The sequence below is a fragment of the Phodopus roborovskii genome, unplaced genomic scaffold (genome assembly GCF_943737965.1).
Source record: "Phodopus roborovskii unplaced genomic scaffold, PHOROB, whole genome shotgun sequence".
In the NCBI taxonomy this organism is placed as follows: domain Eukaryota; kingdom Metazoa; phylum Chordata; class Mammalia; order Rodentia; family Cricetidae; genus Phodopus; species Phodopus roborovskii.
The window spans coordinates 17,134,819-17,159,125 of NW_026125444.1; the positions used below are offsets into that span (position 1 = coordinate 17,134,819).

At 38.6% G+C, this 24,307-nt stretch overlaps 1 protein-coding gene across 1 annotated transcript in view; it reads left to right on the top strand.

Annotated features, from left to right (window-relative positions):
* The window catches only part of Mkln1 (muskelin 1), a 104,001-nt gene that overhangs the window by 73,603 nt on the left and 6,091 nt on the right, over positions 1 to 24,307 (top strand). The window contains exons 10-16 of the mRNA XM_051175857.1: positions 463 to 675; positions 5,887 to 6,108; positions 8,857 to 8,986; positions 15,149 to 15,296; positions 16,230 to 16,344; positions 18,287 to 18,426; positions 21,663 to 21,765. Coding sequence (XP_051031814.1) covers positions 463 to 675; positions 5,887 to 6,108; positions 8,857 to 8,986; positions 15,149 to 15,296; positions 16,230 to 16,344; positions 18,287 to 18,426; positions 21,663 to 21,765 — 1,071 coding nt within the window. The remainder of the gene's footprint in view (positions 1 to 462; positions 676 to 5,886; positions 6,109 to 8,856; positions 8,987 to 15,148; positions 15,297 to 16,229; positions 16,345 to 18,286; positions 18,427 to 21,662; positions 21,766 to 24,307) is intronic.

The window sequence follows — 24,307 nt, forward strand, 5'->3', positions numbered from 1 at the left end:
TGACAGTCAAAGCAAGGCCACTGATGTTGACCTCAGACCCACACACATGTGCACACATCTTATACATGTATAAGACCATACCTGCATATTATTTAAGTTTCTTTCTTTGTCCGCAATTCTTTTAAAAATACAATATGCCTTAAACTAGATTTTTTTTATAGGGAATTGATCTGTGTTCAAGGCAAATAAAACACAATATGGCATATGATACAATGGATGTTAAAACAAGTGCCAGAGAGTATAAAATAGTTCATACCTTTTTCCTGGCAGATTTAAAACATTTCTAGGGTAAAGTTTAATCTCCTACTGCCTCTTTTGCTTTCCTTTAGAGACTTATTATAAGCCGGATGTTAGACCCACATTAGTTGGCTTGTTAGGAGTTTTATTTAATGAAATAGAGGAGAGCATTTCTGCTCTTTGCTTTTTGACACCCCTTTTATCTTTCTACCCTTCTTTCTCCAGAATGGTCCTAGTGCCAGGTCATGTCATAAAATGTGCATTGACATTCAACGGAGGCAAATCTACACATTGGGCCGTTACTTGGATTCCTCTGTGAGGAACAGCAAATCTCTGAAAAGTGACTTCTACCGTTATGACATTGACACCAATACCTGGATGTTACTGAGTGAAGATACTGCTGCTGATGGTGGACCAAAACTGGTGTTTGATCATCAGGTTTGATGCCGTTAAATGATAGTAGCGTTAACTAGTATCTACTTCAGATGTTTATATGGTGTATGGTGACGCTGTTGGTAGGTAATGAAGATTTATTTCAGGAAGTATAAGGTTATTCTTAACATTTTTTTATTGTTTGGTATAGAATAAAATATTAAGCTGTTAATCTTAACATTTACAGAATTGTTAATCTCTTTAAAACTTTAGAGAGTAGATGAATCAATGTTAGGAAAACAAATTTAGAGGTTTATAAATATAAATAAACTATAACAACAACAACAAGAACTTACCAAGAGAAACCCTGTCTTGAAAAACAAAAACAAAACAAAACAAAACAAACAAAAAAAAACTTACCCTGTTAATATTTTTATTCTGTTTTCCTGGAAGAAATTTAAAATTTTTTGCTATTGAGTTTGTTTTGTTTGTAGTTAGAAACTTGTTACAAAGCTCTGTAGAAATTTGGCACATTCTAGATTAAGTTTAAACTCAGCATGTAATGGTATTATTATGGACAAGACAGTTGTGAACAGTGAGTGGCATGGAAACCACTTTAATTATTGTGGCTGTACCTCTCCTCATCATCCTGATCATAGAAAAAACAACAACTGCTTTGAATTGTTCAAACAGGCAGTTCTTCTTAACCTGTTTACAATAGCTCGTAGCATGTTGAAGAGATAAGATGTGTTTTACTGCATCTACTGGGGAAATAGGAAGTAGACAAATCCCAGGCCTTTATTTATTCTTTATTCATAGATTTTGCTTTGCTTTGCTTTGAAATGATCCTATTTTCGTGTGTTTATTAATGCATAACTGGTATAAAAGAATGGTGAAGAGGGACTACATCAAGCACTGTAGGGAGAAAATAAAAATGTTCCGTCTTTGTGACTGAGTTTCCAAAGCCATGCTCATCCTTCCTGGCAGCCTCAGTGTTTTCTTTTGGGAAAAAGAAGTCTAAGAAGTTAGGCTGACTCTGCTCATCTAAGAACAGACTGTCAGCGGGTAATACTGTTAGGGAACAATTTAGCCTTTTGATAAAAAAAAAATTGTTAATATTTTGCCAAAGAATACTGAATTTTGCAAAAATTACTTGTATGGGTTGAAAATAAGACAGTTGTATATGACCATTGTTTGTCTTGAGTATGATAAAACAGGGTTCTCCTTGGAAGTTGGCTACTATTAAATAAATAGTGCTAAGTTTTCAACTGATCACATGGCATAAAAGAACCAGGGAGGGGAAGAAACTAGAATTTGGTCCTAATTCAGCTAACAGTTATGCTTTGTGCTACGGAGCAGGCAGCATCTGTCTAAGCCTCCAGTGTGCATTTGATTTCATGCAAATAAAGCTGTAAGTTAGAACTTACTAACGAGCTCATGACACTACAAACATTATTTATAGGACCATGATCTTTTAGGGCTTAGTACTTTGTGTTCAAAATTTAGAAGAACAAGGGAAAAACATAAACACATTTAAAAATGATTTTTCCATTTTGAATTTTAGCATTGAAAAATTAAAATTCAAAGACTTATATTTCTGTGAGCGTTTGGCAGCTCAGCTCACCTTAGCTCTCAAACCTTGAGTGCTGTTGCTTCGCCTAGTTCTCACGAACAGCAGGGTTTCTAAAGACCATATGTAAAGCAGATATCCCAAAAAAAACTGGGCCAGAGAAAACTCACAGTTCCTTGTAAGTTTAATCAAAAGCAACAGAAAAACTTGGTCCATGTGCTAAAGCCAGAGAGCTTGAGATGCAGGGGAAGCCTGCAGTGGTACAGCAGACTCCTAAGAGACAAGAACAGAGCAGCAACAGGGGGAGGCAGACCATTAACCTGTAGCCGTGTGAGAAAGCCCAGTGGGCTAAGAAAGCAGCTTGTTCTAAAAAAGAAACACTTTGACAGGTGGGGACATGGGCTTCTTATGCAATAGCCAGTGAGCTAGGGAAGTTCAGATGTTGAGAACAAGTCAGTGAGATGGCTTATCCGGTAAAGGTGCTTATTGTCAAGTTTGGCCTCCAGCATCTACAGGAAAAAAGGAAAGAACTGACTCTTACAAGTTATTCTCTGACACCCATGGGCACCCTGGCATAGGCATGCCCACACACAGGTATATAAACATGCACGTACAGAGTCAAAATAGTCAACTGTGATTTTTAAAAGACACCTTGAGGTAGACCATCTTTAAACCAGTTGAGGTTGCAGAATTAGACAAGACATGGCTTCACAGAAGCCCACCTCCATTCAGTAGCACCAGGGTCCTTAAACACAACTGTCCCTCTTCCATAGGAACTCTCTGAAAGCTGTTGGGGCCAAGGAAATGTGAGAAATTATAAACAGTAACAGGCACCAGATCTTTAAGAAATACTTTAAAGAAAATAATAGAGGGAAAAAATACTTTCCTTCATACAAAAGTAGGTAAGAATTCTATTTCAGCCTTCTAACAGCTTAACAATATAATGAAGCTTGAAACTGAAGACAACTACAAAGTATAAATTGAAAAATGCAGTTGTGATAACCAATTGCTGAGAGCAGGTGCAAGAAACTACATACAACAAAGAAATGAGTGCTGAAGAATGAGTCAGTGGGTAAAGAGCTTGTGGCTAAGCTTGCCAACCCAAGTTGGATCCCCGGACCCCTTGTAAAGATGAATGAATGAGAGAACCCACCCTATAGAGTTGTCCCCTGACCACTGTGTCACATACATGCTGCCTCCTCACAGTGTAAAAGTAATACTAAAAAACAGAGAACATGTTACCATTTTCAGAAATGGAGACTAATCTATGACAAGAATAGGGATCAGTATAAAACAAAACAGAAATTGAAAGTATTTGTGAGAGCATTACAGAGAAGACAGGCAAATGAGATCCAGCCAGCTACCTGTAAGGCATATTAATAACCCTAAATTTAAAACACACTATTTTTAGTCACTAGACAAAATTATGAAGCCACCAGAACTAAAATGACAGTTGAATATCTACTTTCGGTGTTGTTTTGCCTTTCTATAGCTATGATGAAATATCTGAGGCGTTTAACTTAGAAAGAGAAAAGACATATTTTGGTTCATGGTTGGGGAGGTTCCAGTCCAAGATCAGGTGGCATCATTGCTCTGGGATTCTGGTAAGGTCACACATAATGACAGCCACGTGGCAGGGCCAGAGTGCTTATGTGAGCAGGTACACTGAAGAGAAGGGGCAGGTCCCAGTCTCATAGCCCTCTTTGTGCATAGTCCAAAGGCCACACCCCCACCTCATCACAAGTGCCACCATGGTACCAAACCGTCAGCGGCCACTGCCTCTATGTAGACTGTAGCAAATGCTAAGAGACAAAAGAGCAGTATCATAAAAGGTCTTCAGAAAAGATGGTGTGAGCCAAGTGTTAAAGATCTGACTAAGCCGGGCGGTGGTGGCATACGCTTTTTAGCACCCTGGGAAGTGAAGCAGAGGCAGGAGGATCTCTGTGAGTTTGAGGCCAGCCTGGTCTACAGAACTAGTTCCAGGACAAGCTCCAGAGCAATAGAGAAAAACCCTGTCTCCAAAACAAACAAACAAACAAACACCAACCAAACAAAAAAATAAATAAACAAAAAAAGATCTGACCCAAACTGCCCTTTAAATATAAACACTTTAAGAAATTACTGGAGTGTTGTTGCATGCTTTTAATCTCAGCACTCAGAAGAAGCCAGAGGGAGGTGGATCTTTTAAGTTTGAGGCCAGCCTGGTCTACAGAGCTGGTTCCAGGACAGCCAGGGCTCTGCAGAGAAACCCTGTCTCAAAAAACGGAAGCAGAAAGGGAGGGAGGGAAGGAGGGAGAAAAGGAAAGGAAAGGGGGAAAGGGGAGGGAAGGGGGAAAGGGGAAGGAAGAGGGAAAGGAAAGGGGAAAGAAAGGGGGAAGGAAAGGGGGAAAGGATTACTAGAAGTGCAATGTGAACTTGCCAGGTGTATCAGGGAAGAGCCCTGTTGAAGAGTTGAAGATGTCAGCTGGGCATGGTGGTGCATGCCTTTTAATGCCAGCACTGGGGGAGCAAAGGCAGGTGGATATCTCTCTCTCTCTCTCTCTCTCTCTCTCTCTCTCTCTCTCTCTCTCTCTCTCTCTCTCTCTCACACACACACACACACACACACACACACACACGTTTGTAACAGCTTCACTTAAAGCACAGCTGTTTAGTGTGCCTAATAGATTCTATAGCCGCAAGCGCCACTGGCTTTGGTATCTGAAGTCTAGCTTGACTTTGAGATAGAATTTGATACTATCTTGTAACAAACAGCTGTTTCCTCATATGTTATTTTATGGAAGGTATATTTTTATTTTAAGGAGTGTAAAAATTAAGGTAGGGAGCTAGGGAGCTGGGTGGTGGTGGCACACACCTTTAAACTCAGCACTTGGGAGGCAGAGGCAGGTGGATCTCTGTGAGTTCAAGACCAACCTAGTCTACAGGGAAACCCTATCTTGAAAAACAAAAACAATATCAAGGTTGGCATGAATTGCATAGCTTAATTAATTGAAAATTATATTTATAATATAAAAAGTCATAGTTCTCACTATGAAAGTCAGACTGTAGACATGTTTGCAAATGCCTTTTGTTTGCTTGCTTGTTTGTTTGTTTGTTTAAATACAGGGTTTCTCTGGAACTTACTCTGTTGGCCAGGTTGGACTCGAACTCTGAGATCTCCACCTGCCTTTGCCTCCTGAGTACTGGGATTAAAGGTGTGCAATACCACTTCCTGGCTTGTTGGTATACTTTACAACATAATCTGAAGAGTTTTGTAAAATAAGTGTAGAGGTTCATTTAGCTGAATCACTCTAGTTTGGTGGTTGGGAATCTGCTCTCTTGGTAAGAGGATGGAGAGGAGCATATGATCGATCACAAGTCACCCACAGAGTTAGGATCAGTATGCACTCTTGGTGAGATCCAATATACCATGATTCATTGTTGACTCTGGTACAAGTCTTGTAGCATAGCATCAAGAAAACCAAGTTCCTTAACTCAGTATATTCATTTTAATTGTAATAAATGAAAATTGAAAAGGTGTTCAGAAAGCTGTCCTGAATTTCTGAACAATATTACAATATGTGTGTACAATAATTAAGAGATGTATTTAGCATCTTTAAGAGCAAAGTTCAGGGCATCTTTGAGAGTGGGAAACCATACACTGATTCCATTTTGGCACATCTGACAGGAACAAACTAAAACTGTTCAATCTTGCCTTGTTCTCATAGATGTGTATGGATTCAGAAAAACATATGATCTACACCTTCGGTGGTAGAATTTTGACCTGTAATGGCAGTGTTGATGACAGCAGGGCCAGTGAGCCACAATTCAGTGGCTTGTTTGCATTCAACTGCCAGTGTCAAACCTGGAAGCTTCTTCGAGAAGACTCCTGTAATGCTGGCCCGGAGGATATCCAGTCTCGAATTGGACACTGCATGCTGTTCCACTCAGTAAGACTATTCTCTGCATTCTGTTATTTTGTCATGTGTGTCTTTATAGGAAAGAGTTAGTTTAAAAAAAAAAAAAAAAAAAAAAAAGCTTTTTCCTAGAAATAAATAAATGATTAATACAGCAGTGACAGAGAAAACAGAGCATTAGCAGGCTGCCTTTCAGTCATTTACATTAACTTAGAAAGTAACTCCTAAGTGATTGTCACCTGAAGATAAAGGTAGGTGCTTTTATTACTGACTTTACTGGTTACCTAGCTATTGTATAATTAGCTCTCATTTTTAGGACTTAACCATTTGCAAACATTTCTTAACAGATGGGTAATTTTGAATTATTTTCCCTGTTGCTACTCTCAATTAATTACAGATTGGTTTTATAGAGTTAGAACAAGAGTTTACTAACAAAAAAACAAAAAGACTTCTCCTTTTTGAAGCAGGTAATTCTTTGTGGGAACAAAGTACTAGAAAATAGGTTATTTAACATGCATATTTTAAAAATATTCTTTATATAAAGAGCAAAGAAAGAGATAATAGAGAATTCCTGTGTACATATATCCATCAGTTTGGTCAGTAAATGATCTGTATGTTTTTTTAATGTATGTACTTTAATTACATTCCCTGTCCCTTTTAGAGCTTATTACATTTTATACATTGGGAGTATTTTCAGGGAGACCTCAGTTAGAATGTCTTTATTTATGAGACCCTTTATATCTGTGGATTATGCATACACAGATTCAAACAATCATGGATTAAAAATATTTAAAAGAATTTTTTTATCTCCACTGAACATGTATAGACTTTAAAAAAAAAACTTCATTTACTGAACAAGTGTTCTCATGCCCTAAGTTTATACTAGATATTAAAGTTAATGTACAAATTATTTAAAGTACTTAAGAGGATAAGTGTATGTTATATGCAAATCCTAAGTGATTTGGGGTCACCTGTACTGATACTGAGGGCCAATTGCACCTATGGTGATAGCACAGTGTGTGACAGACAGAACAGACTTTATAAATGGTGTCACCATTATCATACCCATCACAATGAAAGCAGTTTATAGTATTATCTAGTGCCTGGTCTGCATTCATGTTGTTCTCATGGCCTGAATGATACCTTTCCACAACTGGTTTGTTCAGGTTGGGATCCCAAATACACCTACTTGTGCACCATGTACGTTGTCATGTTTTTATGTGTGTGTGTGTGTGTGTGTGTGAGAGAGAGAGAGAGAGAGAGAGAGAGAGAGAGAGAGAGATTGAGTTTAGGAATTATTAGTTTGATGGATCAATTATAAAATTTCCTATAACTTTACCTATTGACATTCAATGGGTATTGTCTAGATTTCATTAGATATCACAAAATGGTGTTCTTACTGATGTTCTTGTTTCTTCTGCATTTATTAACTGTAATTCTATTTTTGTTTTTTCTTTTAAAAAGAACAACAAAACATCATAATGTCATGAATTGTTTGGTTACCCTAAAATGAAACCATCTGATTCCTGGGCCAGGCCTGATGATACACACCTGTGAACCCAGCACCTTGGCGACTAAGGCAGGCAGACCATGAGTTTGAGGTCAACCTGGACTACACACAGCAAGTTCAAGGCCAGCCAGGAACACATAGAAAAACCTTATCTTAAAAAAAAAAAAAAAAAAAAACAAAACCTAAATGTACCATGGGTGTGATAGCGCATGCCTTTAATATGAACAGAGGCAGTGGGAAAGTCTGCGTTCAAGGCCACCCTGGCCTGCATAGTGAGTTCCAAGACAGTCAGAACTGTAGTAAGACTTTGTCTAAAATAAATAAATCTAAGTGAATGGATGGATGTATGATTGTTTTGTTGATTTGCATGTTAATCAATTCAGTTTCCAAAGTTAACCTGTTAGGTAGTAAAAAACATTGTAACTATGAGCTTGTGAATATCATTTTTTTAAAATTGTTTTTTTTTTTTTTAATCTGTCTTTGGCCAGTAGGAGCTTCCCCTTTTTCCATATATACACATTTATGTTTTGATAAAACAAAGGACAAGTCAAGAGTTCTCACTAATAAATCTAACTCAAATTATTTTTTTCCTGTTACTTAATGACTTTGATTTTTATACTTTTATATTTTTTAAGGTTAAAAATCCTATTTTATGATTGCATTACTTGTTTCATCTGTGAAAAATGTTCCAGTTGTCAAAGCTAACAACAAAATCTCTAGTGTTTCCAAAATTAAAATTGTTTTCTGGTGAATTTTTAATTTAGGACTTAGGCCATAAGAATATATTATCAAAAAACTGAATTTAAAAATCTTCTGAGTGTGGTTAGAATTCTGTGTATACATAAAGTTATAGCTTTATATGTAGATGTTTTTCTGTTTTTAAATGTAATATTCTAATAAAAGCATGCATATAGTTATAAACTAAGTCAAGGTACTTTTAGATAACTGGCTTTATTTCAGGCATAAGAAGGAGTTATATTCCTCCCTTATGTGTGGCTGTACTTCATTATGTTTTGATTTATGCAAACATTTCTTGCTCCCTTGTAGTCACACAAAATGCAATAACCTTGCTATTTGGCTTTAGTAGTGTGCCATGCCTCGGGAGTGCGTTTGGTAGTGAGGAGAGAGCTTCTTTTCCTCCTCATTCCAGCATACGACTGTGGTGTGGGATCTCTCATGAAGCTGCTGTTATAGACATGGTACGTTTGAAGGGCCATCCCGAATTCTTCATTGCAAATGACAACTCTCTTCGTTTTCTCCTTCCTTTTTAGAAAAATCGTTGCTTATATGTATTTGGTGGCCAGCGATCTAAGACCTATTTGAATGATTTCTTTAGTTATGATGTGGACTCTGATCATGTAGACATAATTTCAGACGGCACCAAGAAAGACTCTGGAATGGGTAAGAATAGTTCTCATGCTGTAACTACTCCTTATAGAAAAACCAGTGTCCATTTCCTCCTCTTTCTAACCATCCATCACACTTCCTCTACTTTAACTGAAATAATTCTGAATAAGAATAAAACCTTCCCTGCTGGAGTACAGGCTACAGGTGTGTTTCCTGTGGTCTCTTCTCCATGACCACCAGTAAGTCTCTGGTCTTAAGCCTTGTTAGTGTTCAGTGCAGGTCTACAGCCAGACATGCCTAGAGGTTTTACCAACAGCAGACACTAAAGTAAATGGAGGAAGTGGAAGTAAATACTTACATTTCCTCAAACTCAAAAACATTGATCTTCGGGTTATAAATGGTACTCTACAAAAAACCATTGTCTGTGTCATCAGACAACCAACAAGTTCCCCTGCTGTTAAGGTAGATCATTGTGCATTTTAGTGCATTTTTATAATTCTGGCAGAAAGAGGACTTCTTAATGAGTTACTAAAGAGATGCAGGACTTAGCATGGCATAGAAAGTCTCGGTGGCATTAGATATGTCACAACAAAGGAGAGGAGCTTCTGAAAACCATGGGAAATTACTAAATGGAAATTTTCTTCTTAGCCAAAATAGTGAGAAAAAAGAAGTAGCATTTTTAGATCTACAGGTAAATCCACATTTGCCTTTTAGAACCGTCCCATCAGACAGCAGTTTGAACAGTTACAGAGTCATCTAAGAACAAGAAGTCCAGAGAGGGCCATTTGGGACTGGTGCAGTGGTTCAGGGCTCTCCCCAGGACCCAGGCTGCCTTTTTTGCTGCTCTGTGTTTAATAAAAGGTGTTAGCTACCTGGAGATAAGTTACTGGACTCACTTCGAACATCACTCCTTCGATTGTTGGGCGGAACTGGCAAGACTGCAGATTTGTCCTGACAGCTGCAGGTGGGATTCTGCTTAGATTTTATTGGCTAGAACTGTGAAGTCAGGCTTCCCTGGAGAGTCTGGGAGCAGTATATGAGGGTGTGAAGGAAAAGGGTTTGGAAATGGCTGTTGTCTCAAGATATGAAAACAACAGCCTTTCTATGTACCATTTTTTAGGAAGATACTTTACCAAAACCTACCAAAAGAAGCTAGGAAAACAAGAAAATCCAATGTAGGAAAACAAAAGGGATTCCCAGGATGTGGTCCAGTGAGCAGGAGGAGCAGGGCATGGAGGTCCCAGGTGAAAGTAGACTTAAATGATACATTTGAGTATTTGCATTAAAAATATTAATAGGCAGATAGCATGTGATATAAAAGATTGGGGATAGGAACATAATAGGAAAAAGGGAAAACCCCACAAAATTTTAAGAAAAGACATCACCACAGTGAGTTTCTTGGCCCTAAAGTAAGCTTCACGTTATCTTTTTATTTTTTGGTTTTTCAACACAGGGTTTCTCTGTGTAACCCTCTGCTATCCTGGAACTCACTCTGTAGATGAGGCTGAACTCAGATCTGCCTGCCTCTGCCTCCCAAATGCTGGAATGTTTTTAAGCAATATAATACAAAAGCTATGATTAGTTTACTGAGTCAAAGTTTACTGAGACAGGAAGTCATTTGGTGATATCTGAAATAGCAGCCTCCGCTTATGACCCAGAACAGGGGCATGGGAGGCTGATACTATACTCACCTGTCCTAGTGGTTCACTCTGCTTGCTCACTCCCTTCCTGTCGCTGCAGGAGGATGGTGTGGAGATGCATTAACTTTGCATCACCTCTGACTTACAGGAGCTACTCTAGATTTCCCTGGTGTCCCCTGGGGTGGGTGGGAGACAGACTCAGCTCTCCCTGGAACAGCTTCAAGGGTAGTAACTGATAGGCTAGTACACTGGAAGCTGTAGTGTATTGTCTCCGGCTGTGAGAGGATATATGTCTGGAACAGGAGCAGTTACGTTCTCTCAGGGTTTGTAGCCCAGCTAGTAAATAGTATTTTGATGAACAGTATTAACTCACATGTTTTTTGATATCATCATTTCTTAGTTTTATGAGGCCGTGCTAGTAATGATTCCAGGGCTTGTGATCAGGCACTAGGCTTCATCCCTAGTCCCAGGAGCTGTTGTTTATATAGACTTACTAAACCAGGTCAGGAACTAAAGAGTATGATTGGCCCTAATCTCTAACACTAACACTGTTACAGGTACAACCTTGACTCTACATTTCAGACACTTTGCAAAACTAGGAGACTGACACATGTTTTATTCAGAATTTCTTAAAAGAGCATCCATCCAGACTCTTTGATACCCTAAATCTTTTAAAATATACTGCAGATAGTTAGATTAGTCAGAAAACCTCACATCAAGAAGTATTGTGTTTGCACAGAATTATTTTTAACCTCACTATAACTAGTGTACACTTAAATTTTACTTTATCTCTCTAGGGCACTCTTTTAAAGCACTAGAATTTTTTTAGTAATGAGATAAAACACTATTTAAATTCCCACATTATCAAATGTTCCTAGAAAACACCAATTTACCCACTATGTAGATGCTCTGTGATGCATTAAACCATTCTGGTGCTTATTAGCTGTCTTGTATTGATGCATTTGTATTTCAGTTAATTACTGTAACTTGAGATGGATTTAATATATAATTACATGTTTGTGCTTCACTTGTGTGTTATTTGATTAAAACTGCATTACAATGTGAGTTTTACATTGTATTGTTTGAAATCATAGAGCAAATGTTTTAGCAATTGAGATTCCCAGTTATAAACAACACATGTCTTAATAGCAAAATTAGTGCTCTTTACTGATGCTTTCCATGTGTCTAGTACTGTGACATCTTCAACCATTTCTCTTTATAATTATTTAAATGTATTGTCTTAGATTTAACATCAGTATCTTTAAAAAAGAAAAAACTTAACATTTTTATTATGCAATTTGGTTCAGTTTTTTTATTTTCTAACTTATGTATAACAATGTTGCACTTCCCTTAGACGAAAATTGTAATTTAAATTAGCAGATGGCAGTTGCTTAGAAAGATATTTTTTAACTTTGTATTTAACATCAAAATTCAGTATGCTAAAAGTTGGTTTATTTCTAAATTGCCTTTGGCACTAATGCTGTGAGCACAAGCTGTTTAGCATACTTGTCACATGGTTAGTTCTGTGTGTACCAGCAGTTGAGGGTTATGTGTAGACGATCTATTGCACACGTAGCTGTAGACCTACTGTGTTCAGCTGCTTCTGGCTACTTGAGGCCAGCCATGTATGTGGAGCCTTCCTGATGTCACAGAGACTGAACCAAGCATTGCTGACAGAGCTCATAGCGTCTTGTCCCTCTAATGCAGTGGCTTCCTGTTTACCTGTTTTTAAATTCTGTGTCCTCTGCCTTTCCATGCTTGCCACTCTTCATTCCTTGTGTTCTTGCTGTTGTAGCAGATTGATATATTTAATACAGTACATTAAATCAAAAGACCAGTTCTATTTATTTGGGTTTCCACCACTAGCAAGATTGTGTAACTTCTCTGGACCTGATTATTCATCTGAAAATGAGAGGGTTGGCCAACCGAGCTCAGTTTCCTCCGTCCCTGAAGTATTAGATTTCACCCTGTTCCCCACCACACCAGGGTGGTGTGAGTAATGTCTGCAACATCTGAGTTCTCTACCAGGCTATTTTCATGGAAACTTTAAGAGCAAAGTCATCCTTTAAATTTGTCCATTCTGTTTACTATGCTCCACCCCCACCACACACACACACACACATACACACACACACACACACACACACACACATACCACACCGCATCCCCACCCCCACCTCCAAGGCAAGGTTTCTCTGTGTAGCCTTGGAGGCTGTCCTGGAACTAGCTCTGTAGGCCAGGCTGGCCTCGAACTCACAGAGATCTGCCTGCCTCTGCCTCCTGAGTGCATCAAAGGTGTGTGCCACCAACTCGAGTCTTATTATGCTTATTGACATTGACAAAAGCAAATAGATGAAAGAAGTTGCTTTGGTTTTGACCTTTTCACATTAAGCCAACACTGCCCTTCCGCCTATTAATGCAAAGATAAAGAAATGATACAGAAGACCAGATTAATAGTTGTGGTATGTTAGGGTGAAATACTCTTTTTTTTTTTTTTTGACCTGTGGGTCTTTTGGAGTTTTGATAATGCTGTTTTTATTTAATACAGTTTTTAGTTTTATTATTATGAAAAAAGTGATACATAAAATCAATAAAGCAAGATTTAAAGAATGTAGGATGTTTTAGTAGTACAAAGTAGTAAACTAGCATACTCTGGTAAATTCTTTACCCAAATTCAACCTAGGAGTAGTAAAATGAGAGGCAAATGGAGTCTAAATTCAGTCTAAGTGATCAAAACCTCTCCGAACTACTTTGAATTATTAATTCTTGGACATTCATTGTCAGAATCCAAAGAGCAGCATTATGTAATGCAGGTGCCTTAGTTACTGTTCTGTTGCCTTGGCAAAACATCATTGCCAAGACAACTTATAACAGAAAGAGCTCCATTTGGGGTTTACATTTCCAGAGGAGTAGAGCCCATGACCGTTGTGGCAGGGAACCTAGCAGCAGACGGCTAAGTATGGCACTGGAGTAGTCACTGAGAGTTGGTCCACAAGAGGGAAGCAGAGACAGAGAGACTCCGGGAATGGTGTGGACTTTTGAAACCTCACGGTCACCCCTCCTGGTCCTTCCCCAACAGTCCCACCCACTGACCCACTGAGAATGAAGCAGTCACACATAGGAGCTGGTGGAAGCCATTCTCACTCAGACCACCACAGCAGGGACTCTCGGGGGGCCCAGAGTTGATAGAAGCAGCCATGCAGTGACATCTGAGCTCACTAGTTCATGTTTCCTGCTCTGCTCTTTTTCAGTGACTGCCGCCTTTCATCCTAAAGGGCTGAAAACACAGAAAGAACCCTTGTATAGGGGTTTGCTCGTACACAGGCGTGGCTGGCTGTTTCTTATGGCCCTTCCGCTGCTCCCCATAAACTCACTGATGCTAGTCCCTGTTCAGCTATGGCCTCCAACTCCTCACCCTTATCTTATCCAAATGAATGTATTGTTCAATCTCTGAGAAACATTACCTCCTTACAAACCAACATGCATAGACACTAGAGGACTAGAGCTTTCCCCAAAAAAAATCCATAAACTCAATGTATGTGATCCAAAGCAAAGTCTGTGAACCAGGAATTCAAAGTAAGCATGGTGGCCTGTTAGCCAGAACTTCCATATTCCAGTAATTTGCCCAAATGAACAAACTCAGAAGTGTATGCTACATGTTCTGTAGCCTTTTAGAAAACATGCGTAGAATTGTTTCATTGTCCTTACACATGTAACTTTACAAGAAAAGTGACAGTATAGACATTAGGGGAGCTCATAAATAATAAGACCACGGCAAAACTGAGAGAGCGCAGGCATTCTGTTGACCTTGTGATCAAATGAGGGCAAGGTTCCTCGGGAGAAATAATGTGTGTAGTGAGGACATTAAGTACTCTGAAAGCCACTCCTGGTGGCCACAGCCCCCACCTGCCCTCAGCCCTAGTCTTCATTTCCAGCCCCTGAGGACTAGGCTTGTAGGGGTGTGTGTCACCTTGCATACATAAAGTGGTATTGTGTCATGGTTTTGACTTGTACTTCTTAAGGACTAACCATACTGAGTACCATTTACTACGCCTATTGACCACTTGAGTATATCCTTGGAAATGCTTTACTTGTTTTAAATTAAGAATGAATTCCAAATTACTTAGCCTGGACACTTAGATACATGACTTGCAGGTGTGTGCTCTCGTTCTGTAAGTCGCCTTTCCATTTTTAAGGTCATTTGCACTCCTGCTGCTCGCTCTTGTGCACGTGCTCACTTGTGTGCTCTCTCTGCATCCCTCCCTCCCTCTCCCCTCCCCCTTTCCATTCTCCTCCCCTTCTCTCCCTCCCCCTCTCTGTGTAATGTGTGTGGGTGTTATGTGTATGTTCTACTTTAGACACAGAGAACAAAGTAACGAGCAAAGCAACCTCTGCCTTTATGTCACTCACATTCTAGAGCGGGAAGTAAGCTGTAAACAAAGCCTGTTGCTGTGAGGTGTGTTAAAAGATAAATACAGTGGGCAGATAGAGCAAAATGAAGATGTGTAATGAGTTAGCACTAATCTGCTGTTTATTGTAAATACTGCTATCTTATATGTTTCTTCCATTTTTTTAGTACCAATGACAGGATTCACACAGAGAGCAACTATTGATCCAGAACTGAATGAAATACATGTCTTATCCGGACTCAGCAAAGACAAAGAAAAGAGGGAAGAGAACGTCAGAAATTCATTCTGGATTTATGACATTGTGAGGAATAGCTGGTAAGGACTCTTGCCTGTGCTACAATCCCAGTGATATTTACATGAAGCTGGTTTATTTAAAAATTAGCAGAGTGGGAGGTGTGTGTTAATTTGTAATATTGAAAGAATACTAAACATATTTTGAGACTCATGATTTGCTCGCCTCTGCCCGGGATTATAGGTGTAAGCCAGCCCACCTGGCCTAAAATATCAATAATTTAAAGAAATCAGTGCCCTAGATAAGATGAGTACTTATGTACAATTGACATTAAATAAGTGGAATTTTACTGTTGTTCACTTTCTGATACTTCCTGTTCTGGAGCTTTGAAGAGTTGTATTTTGCTCTAGGTTACTACCAAGAAACTAGGTAAAGTTGAACCCAATGTTCTGCAAACATCCCTGTGTGTCCTAGTGCTGGTGAAGGGTAGGTTTGACTTAGCATTTCCAAGCCAAGGCTTGTCCCAGAGCATCTGGCAGAGCAGACGCCGCATGTTCTGCTTGGGAAACAGTTGCGGAAGATCCAGCTCTCATAATCAGTGACAACAGAAACACTTCCAAGAACCAGCTCCATTTTCTGTGGCAATATGCTAGGCAACTGTGGGATCTGTTGTTTTCTGAGTGAGACATTTTGTTTGCATTCAGAATGAGCTGTGCTTGAGTCTTCCACTGTGAGTGCACTGTAAAACACCTCTTCAACTTTTAACCCTTCATGTGCACAATTCCTGTTTCCAAGCACAAGATAGGTTTTTCTGAAGTGAGCTGAAATGTCAGAACTAGTTCTAACAAGTGCATGTCCCTTTATGAGAGTTACTGATTTTCCACTTTGACGTGAACATTTTTTTTTTCCTGTTGATAATTTGGCATTGGCAGCTAGTTTACTGGCTATGATTGTATAAACAGTGTGGTTGCTACTGATCCTCAAAAGTACAGTGTCTTAAAAGCATTGTCTTCCAGGTCTTGTGTCTATAAGAACGATCAAGCTGCAAAAGACAATCTAAGTAAAAGTCTTCAGGAAGAAGAACCATGTCCAAGGTTTGCTCATCAGCTTGTGTATGACGAATTACACAAGGTATGCTAACCACTTTGATTTGTACATTTTCAGTGGATACAGTCTGAAAATATCCCTGAATAGATCTTATTTCTGATTGTTTTTAAGTGGATTTGAATGAAAAGTTTGAATACAGAGGCAGACATTTAATAGAATATGTAGCAGGCATTTGGTATCATCCTCTCCTCCCCATCCCACCCCCTGCCGCTCTACACACACACAGCGCACACACACACAGAGACACACCACACACACACACACACACACACACCACACACCATACACACACAGACACACACCACACACACCACACACCATACACACACACACACAGACACACACACACACATACACACACAGACACACATACAGACACACACACACACAGACACACACACACACAGACACAGACACACACAGACACACACACACCATACACACATACACACACACAGACACACACACACACACACACACACACACACACGATTGAGTTTAGTACCTCACACATAATAAGCAAGCACCCTAACACTGCATTATATATCTGTCCCCAACCCTCATGTTTTACTTTTTATTTTGACACTGGATAAGTTGCCCAGGCTGTCCTTGAACTAACTCACTTTGTAGTTAAAGCAAAGTTTGCAGTCCTCCTGCCTCAGTTTTCCAAGTAGCTAGAATTACAGGACTATCTCACTCGCCCCAGCTCTTCTCAAAAGTCTTCAAGAGGACAAGCCTTTTGTATGGTCCATAACAGTTCTTGTCACTTTTCATCGTTTATGTTTGGTTTTTACTTCCTCTGCAATGGGGTAGCCCAGGCTATTCTCAAACTGAAGATTCTTCAGCCTCAGCCTCCCTCATGTTGAGATTACAGGTGCACACCATGACATTTTTCCTATTTTGAAAACTGTCAGTGACTTCTTTTTCACTCCATAGAACATACATGTGTCATTGTGTATATATTGTGGATATTCAGGTATAAAGTGCAGTTATTGCATTTTGAAAAGGAACAGATGTTTAACTCCCAGGCATTAAATTTTCCAATTGTGTAAGAAGCTGTTTCATCTCTATATTTCTTGTGTAAGTGACCTCTGTCTACTGGCACGGTGAAAATAGTTTCTATAACTATTTCCCCCTTAAATTTGACATGTAATTTAGCAACTGGACTCAGATTGTATTGAAATTTACTAGCAGAACAAATTTCTGTTTAAGCCATAGCTGAACATTTAAAATCAGTGCTATCTTGAAACTTTCAGATAAAGGGTAACGTGGAAATGAAACTTACTCCTAGAGTTTTCCAGATTAAGAGGGTAATGAAGAATTGTCGTTCAGTGGGCTAGGAATAATTTTCATTTAGTAGGTTAGAAATAATATTTATTTTGTAGTATAGTGAATATAAATATTTTCAAATTTTCAGGGAAGTGTTTTAATGTTTCATGTAAGTATTAATTGAACAATGGAATAATATTCTGAAAGTTATATATGTCTTTTACTAGTTGGCATTTACGTTAAGTCAGAGATGTTAAAGTTTATTACTAAAGTTTTAATAGCTCTTGACCTTGAATGATTCTATTTAAAATTTATGTCAGAATTCTTTTGAATGTAACATTTTTTTATTTTGATAGCAAATAATTAGATAATTCTTTTATTTGTACTTCTCTAAAATGTGTGATGGATTATCTTATTCCTTCCATGGTTTTTGTTTCGTTTTCCATTATCATTGCAATTCTAATAGTATGATTTTAATACACATGTAGTTTAGGAAAGATCTTTACCGTAAAATAGAATAGAGAAAAATCATGGGAAACCTTTGGTAAGAATGTATCAGTTTAAAAAATTGTCAAATGAATAAGGCAAAGAGAATTAACTATCATGTACTCTTGATAAAAGACATTTCCTATGAGCTCTGTAGGGTTCTTTAGTATGTATGAGTTCTTTAAATTCTGGTTTGTTGTGTTTCTTATAGGTTCATTATTTATTTGGTGGAAACCCAGGAAAATCTTGCTCTCCAAAGATGAGACTAGATGACTTCTGGTCACTGAAGTTGTGTAGACCTTCAAAAGATTACTTACTGAGGCATTGCAAGTACCTCATAAGAAAACACAGGTATAAATGTAATTTACCAGCTGGGTGTGGTAGCTCACACCTTTAATGCTACTTCTCAGGAGGCAGAGGCAGGATGATCTTCATGAATTCAAGGACTGTGTCATCTGCATAGTGAGTTTCAGGACAGCCAGAGCTACATAGTGATACCCTGACTGAAAAGATTTTTGTTTTCAACACTAAAAATCTTTAATTAGCATTGTCAGTTACTCTTGGTATGACTTAGCTGTGGGACTGTCGAAGAAGCTAGTAAGTGTCTGTTCTTCATTTTCCTTTCTTCTTACAAAGGAAGATGCAAAGGGTACATACAGGTGCTAATTTCTTAATAAACAAGTAAAATTTTGCAAGTGTTAATAGAAAAAAATATCAATTGCGAAATAATTTTAAAATGGTGTGATTGATTAGACATAATTTAGTCTTAGCAAGTAGCAAGCCACGAAAAATGTAGAAATGTGCTTGTTGTTTGCGTTACTGGCAGTCTTAGGTGCTAACTTGGGTTTATTTCACATGGCAGAGGATTGGGGTATGCCTAGGATACTTTAGTTGAAACAGTCATTCTAGCAATAGCCCAGACATTAAGGTACCTTCTCTGCATTTTAGTAATGAGGGCAAATGGAGACTTGTGTGTGAAGCTAGAACAGTTCCAGTAGCTTTTCTGTTTGCCTCAGTGTGTCCTCCTGTCCATCTGGCTCCTTCTGACTTTGCTTTCCCTAGGTCTCAGAGCCTAGGCAGGCAGGCAGGGTGGCTGATTGACTATTTTATGACTTCAGCCTACTTCTCTGTGTCTGCTTTTTATATGCCCTTTGTCTTATTTAAGGTTTCTTTGAAGAGACACCATGACCAAGGCAACTCTTATAAAGGAAATATTTTATTGGGTGACTTACAGTTCAGACGTTCAGTCCATTATCATCATGGCGGTGTGCAGGCAACAGAAAGTGAACTGTCTTACTGGCCTGGTTTGAGCATATATTAGACCTCAAATCCCACTTCCACAGTGACACACTTCCTCCAACAAAACCACGCCTACTCCAACAAGGCCACACCTCCTAATAATGCCGCTCCCTTTTGGGTACCTTTTTCTTTCAAACCACCACATCCTTATATATCTATCTTTTGGTTCTCTTAAGAGAGGGTTCTTTAAAGAGTGACCCTATTGGGAAGGATTCTGCCAAACCACTTGATAAACTGCTGATCAAGCTTAAGACAATTGCCTATGGCTCAGGTACCAATACTTGCATCGGTTATGGATAAACTGGTAAGGTAATATGACCTCTGCTGAGGGGTCTCTTATCTGAGCAGTACCTGGTACAAGAGAACAATAATGTTTCACATTTAATCTTGTCCTTGCCTAAAGTAGAAATAGTCATTGAAGCAGTATCAACCTGAACCCCATTGGGAAAGGTCTTCATCATCTTCCTTACCCAGAGGAAACTAAGTACTCTGTATAACTACATAGCATTTTCAAAGACAGCACATATAAACATCTGTATAGTTATATTGTCACAAATAAACACTAAGTAGATAGAAACACTTGGGGTTTGTTTTTGTTGGTGTGTGTGTGTGTGTGTGTGTGTGTATGTATGTATGTATGTATGTATGTTGAGACAGGGTCTCATGGCTAGCCTGAAACTCACTCTGTAAAACAGGCTGACCTCCAGCTCATAGACATTCATCTGCCTTACTCCTGAGTGCCAGATCAAAAGCATGGACCACCATGATTTTCTTTAACTTAAGAAGATTCAGCTGTGCAGTTGTTCACATGTGTATTTGATTCTGCTTCTGTTATTTACTAGCTCTTATCTTGACACAATTTAGCGGAGGGGGGAGGGCTTAATTTCTTATTTGCTTTACAGATGGTATGGTGAAAAATATATCCATATTATGAGAGTTATTTTAAGGATAAATGAAATGTGTAAAATACCTAATAATATCAAGCACATTTCAGATGCTTTACTAAGCAATTTACTAATTGTTATTGTTATTGTATTTTTTTCTATTATTGTTAGCAATAAGTGCTGTAGAAACAGAGATCAACTTATTGTGGGGTGACTAGCCCTAAGGGATACATCTGCTACACAAGTTCTGCACCTAAGGCTCAGGGAACATCATGGAAGAAGGGGGAGCGGGGGATTGTAAGAGCCAGATGACCAGGCAATCTTCTGTGAGAGTGTGTCTCCTTGGAATAACAAGGAAATGACATCCATGATACCTCAACAATATATAGCTTCCTAAACAAGACCTGAACAGCCACAATGCTAATGGGAAGGCTAACAAAGGGGAACAAAGAGCTGCAGGCAGCTAATGGATGCTGAGAGTGAGGAAATGAGTTTTTTCAGGGATGGCCCCGAGCTGATCACCTACACCAGTGGTCGGTCAGCCCTGGAATCGTATAAGCAACACTAAAAGAAATTAGCAGGCTTTATTTGTATATATTGATGCACATGTATGTAACAATAATCATCATAGAGAAAGTGGCCATCAGTTCCAGAGGAAGTAGGGGATCATGGGAAAAGTTGGAAAATTAAAATATTAAGGTAAATATTCAACTTAAAAGAAATCTAACATGTGTAAATGGTACTTATTAAAAGTGCCATACTTGGACTGCTGTCTGTAATTCTAATTCCAGGGCATCTGGTGCCACCTTTTAGCCTCTGGGCAGCAGGCATACATGTGGTACACATATATACATGCAGGCAAAACACTCACATAAATTTTTTAAATTAACGACATTGATTTGTTAAGTGCCTTATTTATTTCAGCTTCCAAACTGTCAAAACTGTCATCAGAAAGTCTGGTCTGTTAGTCTAAGAAAGCTAGTCTTTGTCTACTTGGTTTTGATGTGACACATTGGGTCTTTCAAAGTTGGTATGTGAGTGCACACACTACACACTATGTGTGTGGAGGACAGAGGACAACTTAGGGAAGTCAGTTCTGAGGATTGAATTCAGCCCTATCCACCCAGCCATCCTGCCATTCTGCACAGCGCTGTTCACGGGGAAGGTAAAAAATGTTGCACAGACATTCTATTTCTGTTGCATCTCTATGGGCTTGACACATCTGTAACGTGCATGGGAGAATTCTTATTCTTCTTAACGTGCATGGGAGAATTCTTATTCTTCTGATGCTCAAACACAAGGTTTTTGGATACCCAGAATAGCTCATCTCTAAGCAGTTTACCTTTCTTCAAGTCTCATTTCTCATAACTGAAAGTAATTGTTTCCCTCTTTTGTATTTTCTAGGTTTGAAGAAAAGGCCCAAATGGATCCTCTTAGTGCTCTGAAGTATTTACAGAATGATCTTTATATAACTGTGGATCATTCAGACCCAGAAGAGACAAAAGAGGTAAAGATGGGAGTCAAATTCAGGGATGGGCTATTCTTTTAAATGTTTTCCTAGTTTGAGTGCCTAAAGGAAAATGAAGAGATTTGATGCTCTGATCGTGAGGATAATAAAAATGTGTGAAATAAAAAGGCAATAGGTAGCCAGATGATGGTGGCACACACCTTTAATCCCAAGAGGCAAAGGCAGGCAGATCTCCGTGAGTTCAAGGCCAGTGTGGTAGTCTACAAGACAGCCAGGGCTACCCAGAGAAGCCCTGACTCCAAAAAAAAAAAAGAAAAAAAGAAAAAAAGAAAAAAAGAAGGGGGGGGGGTGAGAAAGAGAGAGAGAAGTGAACAGACAGAGCCGGATAGATGTGTTACTGAATGCCTGTACTCCCAACATTAGGAAGGTTGAGGCAGGAGGGTCCTAATTAAAAGCTAATCTAAGTCACAAGTTATCTCTCATAACACCCTCCATCCAAGAGGAAGAAAATAAAGGAAACTGAGCAGGCGCATTTGATTGATTCAAAAAGAATTTTTAGGTATTAGAATTTAAATTAGACATTAGTTCTGTATTTATGGAGGAAATTTTTTAGGTTTAGTTTTTATAGATCATCAAGGATTGTATACAATGGTTCGATATGCACTTGTGTCTGAAGAGAGAAATAAAACTTCTTTTTGTATGGAAAAAGGAGTGAGAGAGGGAGGTAGGTTTGGAATACTTGAGTGTTAATATTTATTTACAAGAAGGTTCTAGCAGTATAACTTGGCTATGGACTACTAACCTCGTTCAGCTAATTCCTAAGCATGAGAAATGAGTGTGGGGATTTTGTTCCTTGAGGTAGAAGCAAATGTTCAAGCTTTCTGTTCTTACAGGCACATGTCCTATGCAGTGTGTGGACATGTCTGCACTGGATCTTACGGTCTCCCTCTGCGCTTCAGAGTCCTTCGTGTGCCTTTTCTCACTTAGCAGCACCTCAGCTGCCCTCATCTTGTCCTTCTACTCCCAGCTGACGCTGAAGGTCACAGCTGTCCCTTACACCTGTGTCCTTGTTTAATGCTGCCTTGCTTTGGCTTCATAGCTGCAACATTGAGCACTTTCTCCCTTCGGTGTTGACCAGGATTTTGATTTAATGTCAGATTCTTTCATGCACAACGATCATTGTGTTTTTAAGGCAATACAGCCTGCATGTCTTCCACACCAAACCCTCAGAGCTTACTGTGAAATATGTTGGCTCTCTCTCGCTCAGTGTTGGTTGCAGTTCTTCTTGGATATACAATGAACACACTACAGTTTAGAACCCTCTGTGTAGGGACAATAAGTTGTTTTTCTTTGAATGTTTATCTGATCCCTGATACTATTTGAAATGTGGGAAATTACTATAGTTTTTCTGAGAAACAGAATGATCTCATGATTTATTGCACTATGTAGCTGTGAAAATACATCAATGGACGTTTTTGTTGCACCGTGCATTTGAGAGTCCTGAATAGATTTTCACCAAGTCCTATATAAAATCACCATAGCTGGACACACTTATTTTCCCCTTATTTCTAAAAACCAGACCAAAACAAAATATTTCAGAGTAAATAATTTCAGCTGTGGGAGCTGTAAGTAGGTCAAATAAAACAGTTTGTCCTTAGAGTTAATGGGAAAAATCAGGACAGGGAGCTATTGCAAGTTCAGACAGCTATTTTAAAGTATTGGAGGCTGGCTCTACTATTCTGTGAGTCCTCATTTTGTATGATGCAGGTTTCCTTTGCATTTTCTAAAAGTGTAAGCAATGGTTGCTTAGCCTTAGAAGTTAGTGAGATGGTATGTGTTTGTGAACACTAGAATCATCTCCAAACTAAGATTGTGCCCTTACCCTCTCTTCTGTTTGCTTGTATAACAAAACGCAGAAAACACTTGATATTGGAAATGTTGGATCTACCAGACTATAATATGATTTCAAAATGGATGAGCAGGTTTAACTTTTAAATTACTTTATAACCCAGCAGTCTGGGTTGTCCTTTTTTTCCCTGCTTTATATATTTTCTCATTATTAATTCTCTTAATTTTTCATAAATTAACTTCTCAATAACCTAAAGTATTTTATGTTTGAGATATAGAAATTATCATAATCTTCATCATTGTATTATAACTGGTATTAGGACAGTCACAGTTGCCCACCATTGTAAATCAAAACATGATTCTTTGTTCCCTTCAGTCTCTAGACTGTTGGTTCTGAACTTCCAATAAACTTAAAATTAAATTGAGCCCATGATTTTTTAAATAATCCCCTCTGGATCCTGTGTTTTGTTTGTTTGTTTGTTTGTTCAAAACTAATAAAATGTAGTAGTTCACAAACAACCACCAAATAATAAGAAACAAGAACCCACAAAAGAAAACAAAAACGCATGAACGGCAGTGAGAGGGGACCTTAGAAAGGTTAGGTATATATGCTTTATATACTATACATGTATAAAAATGTCCGATGAAACATTGTTATAATATGTAATTAGCATATGCTAATACAAATGATGTTTTATTTATTTATTTTTTTCTAAAAAGGCTTGAGGAAAAA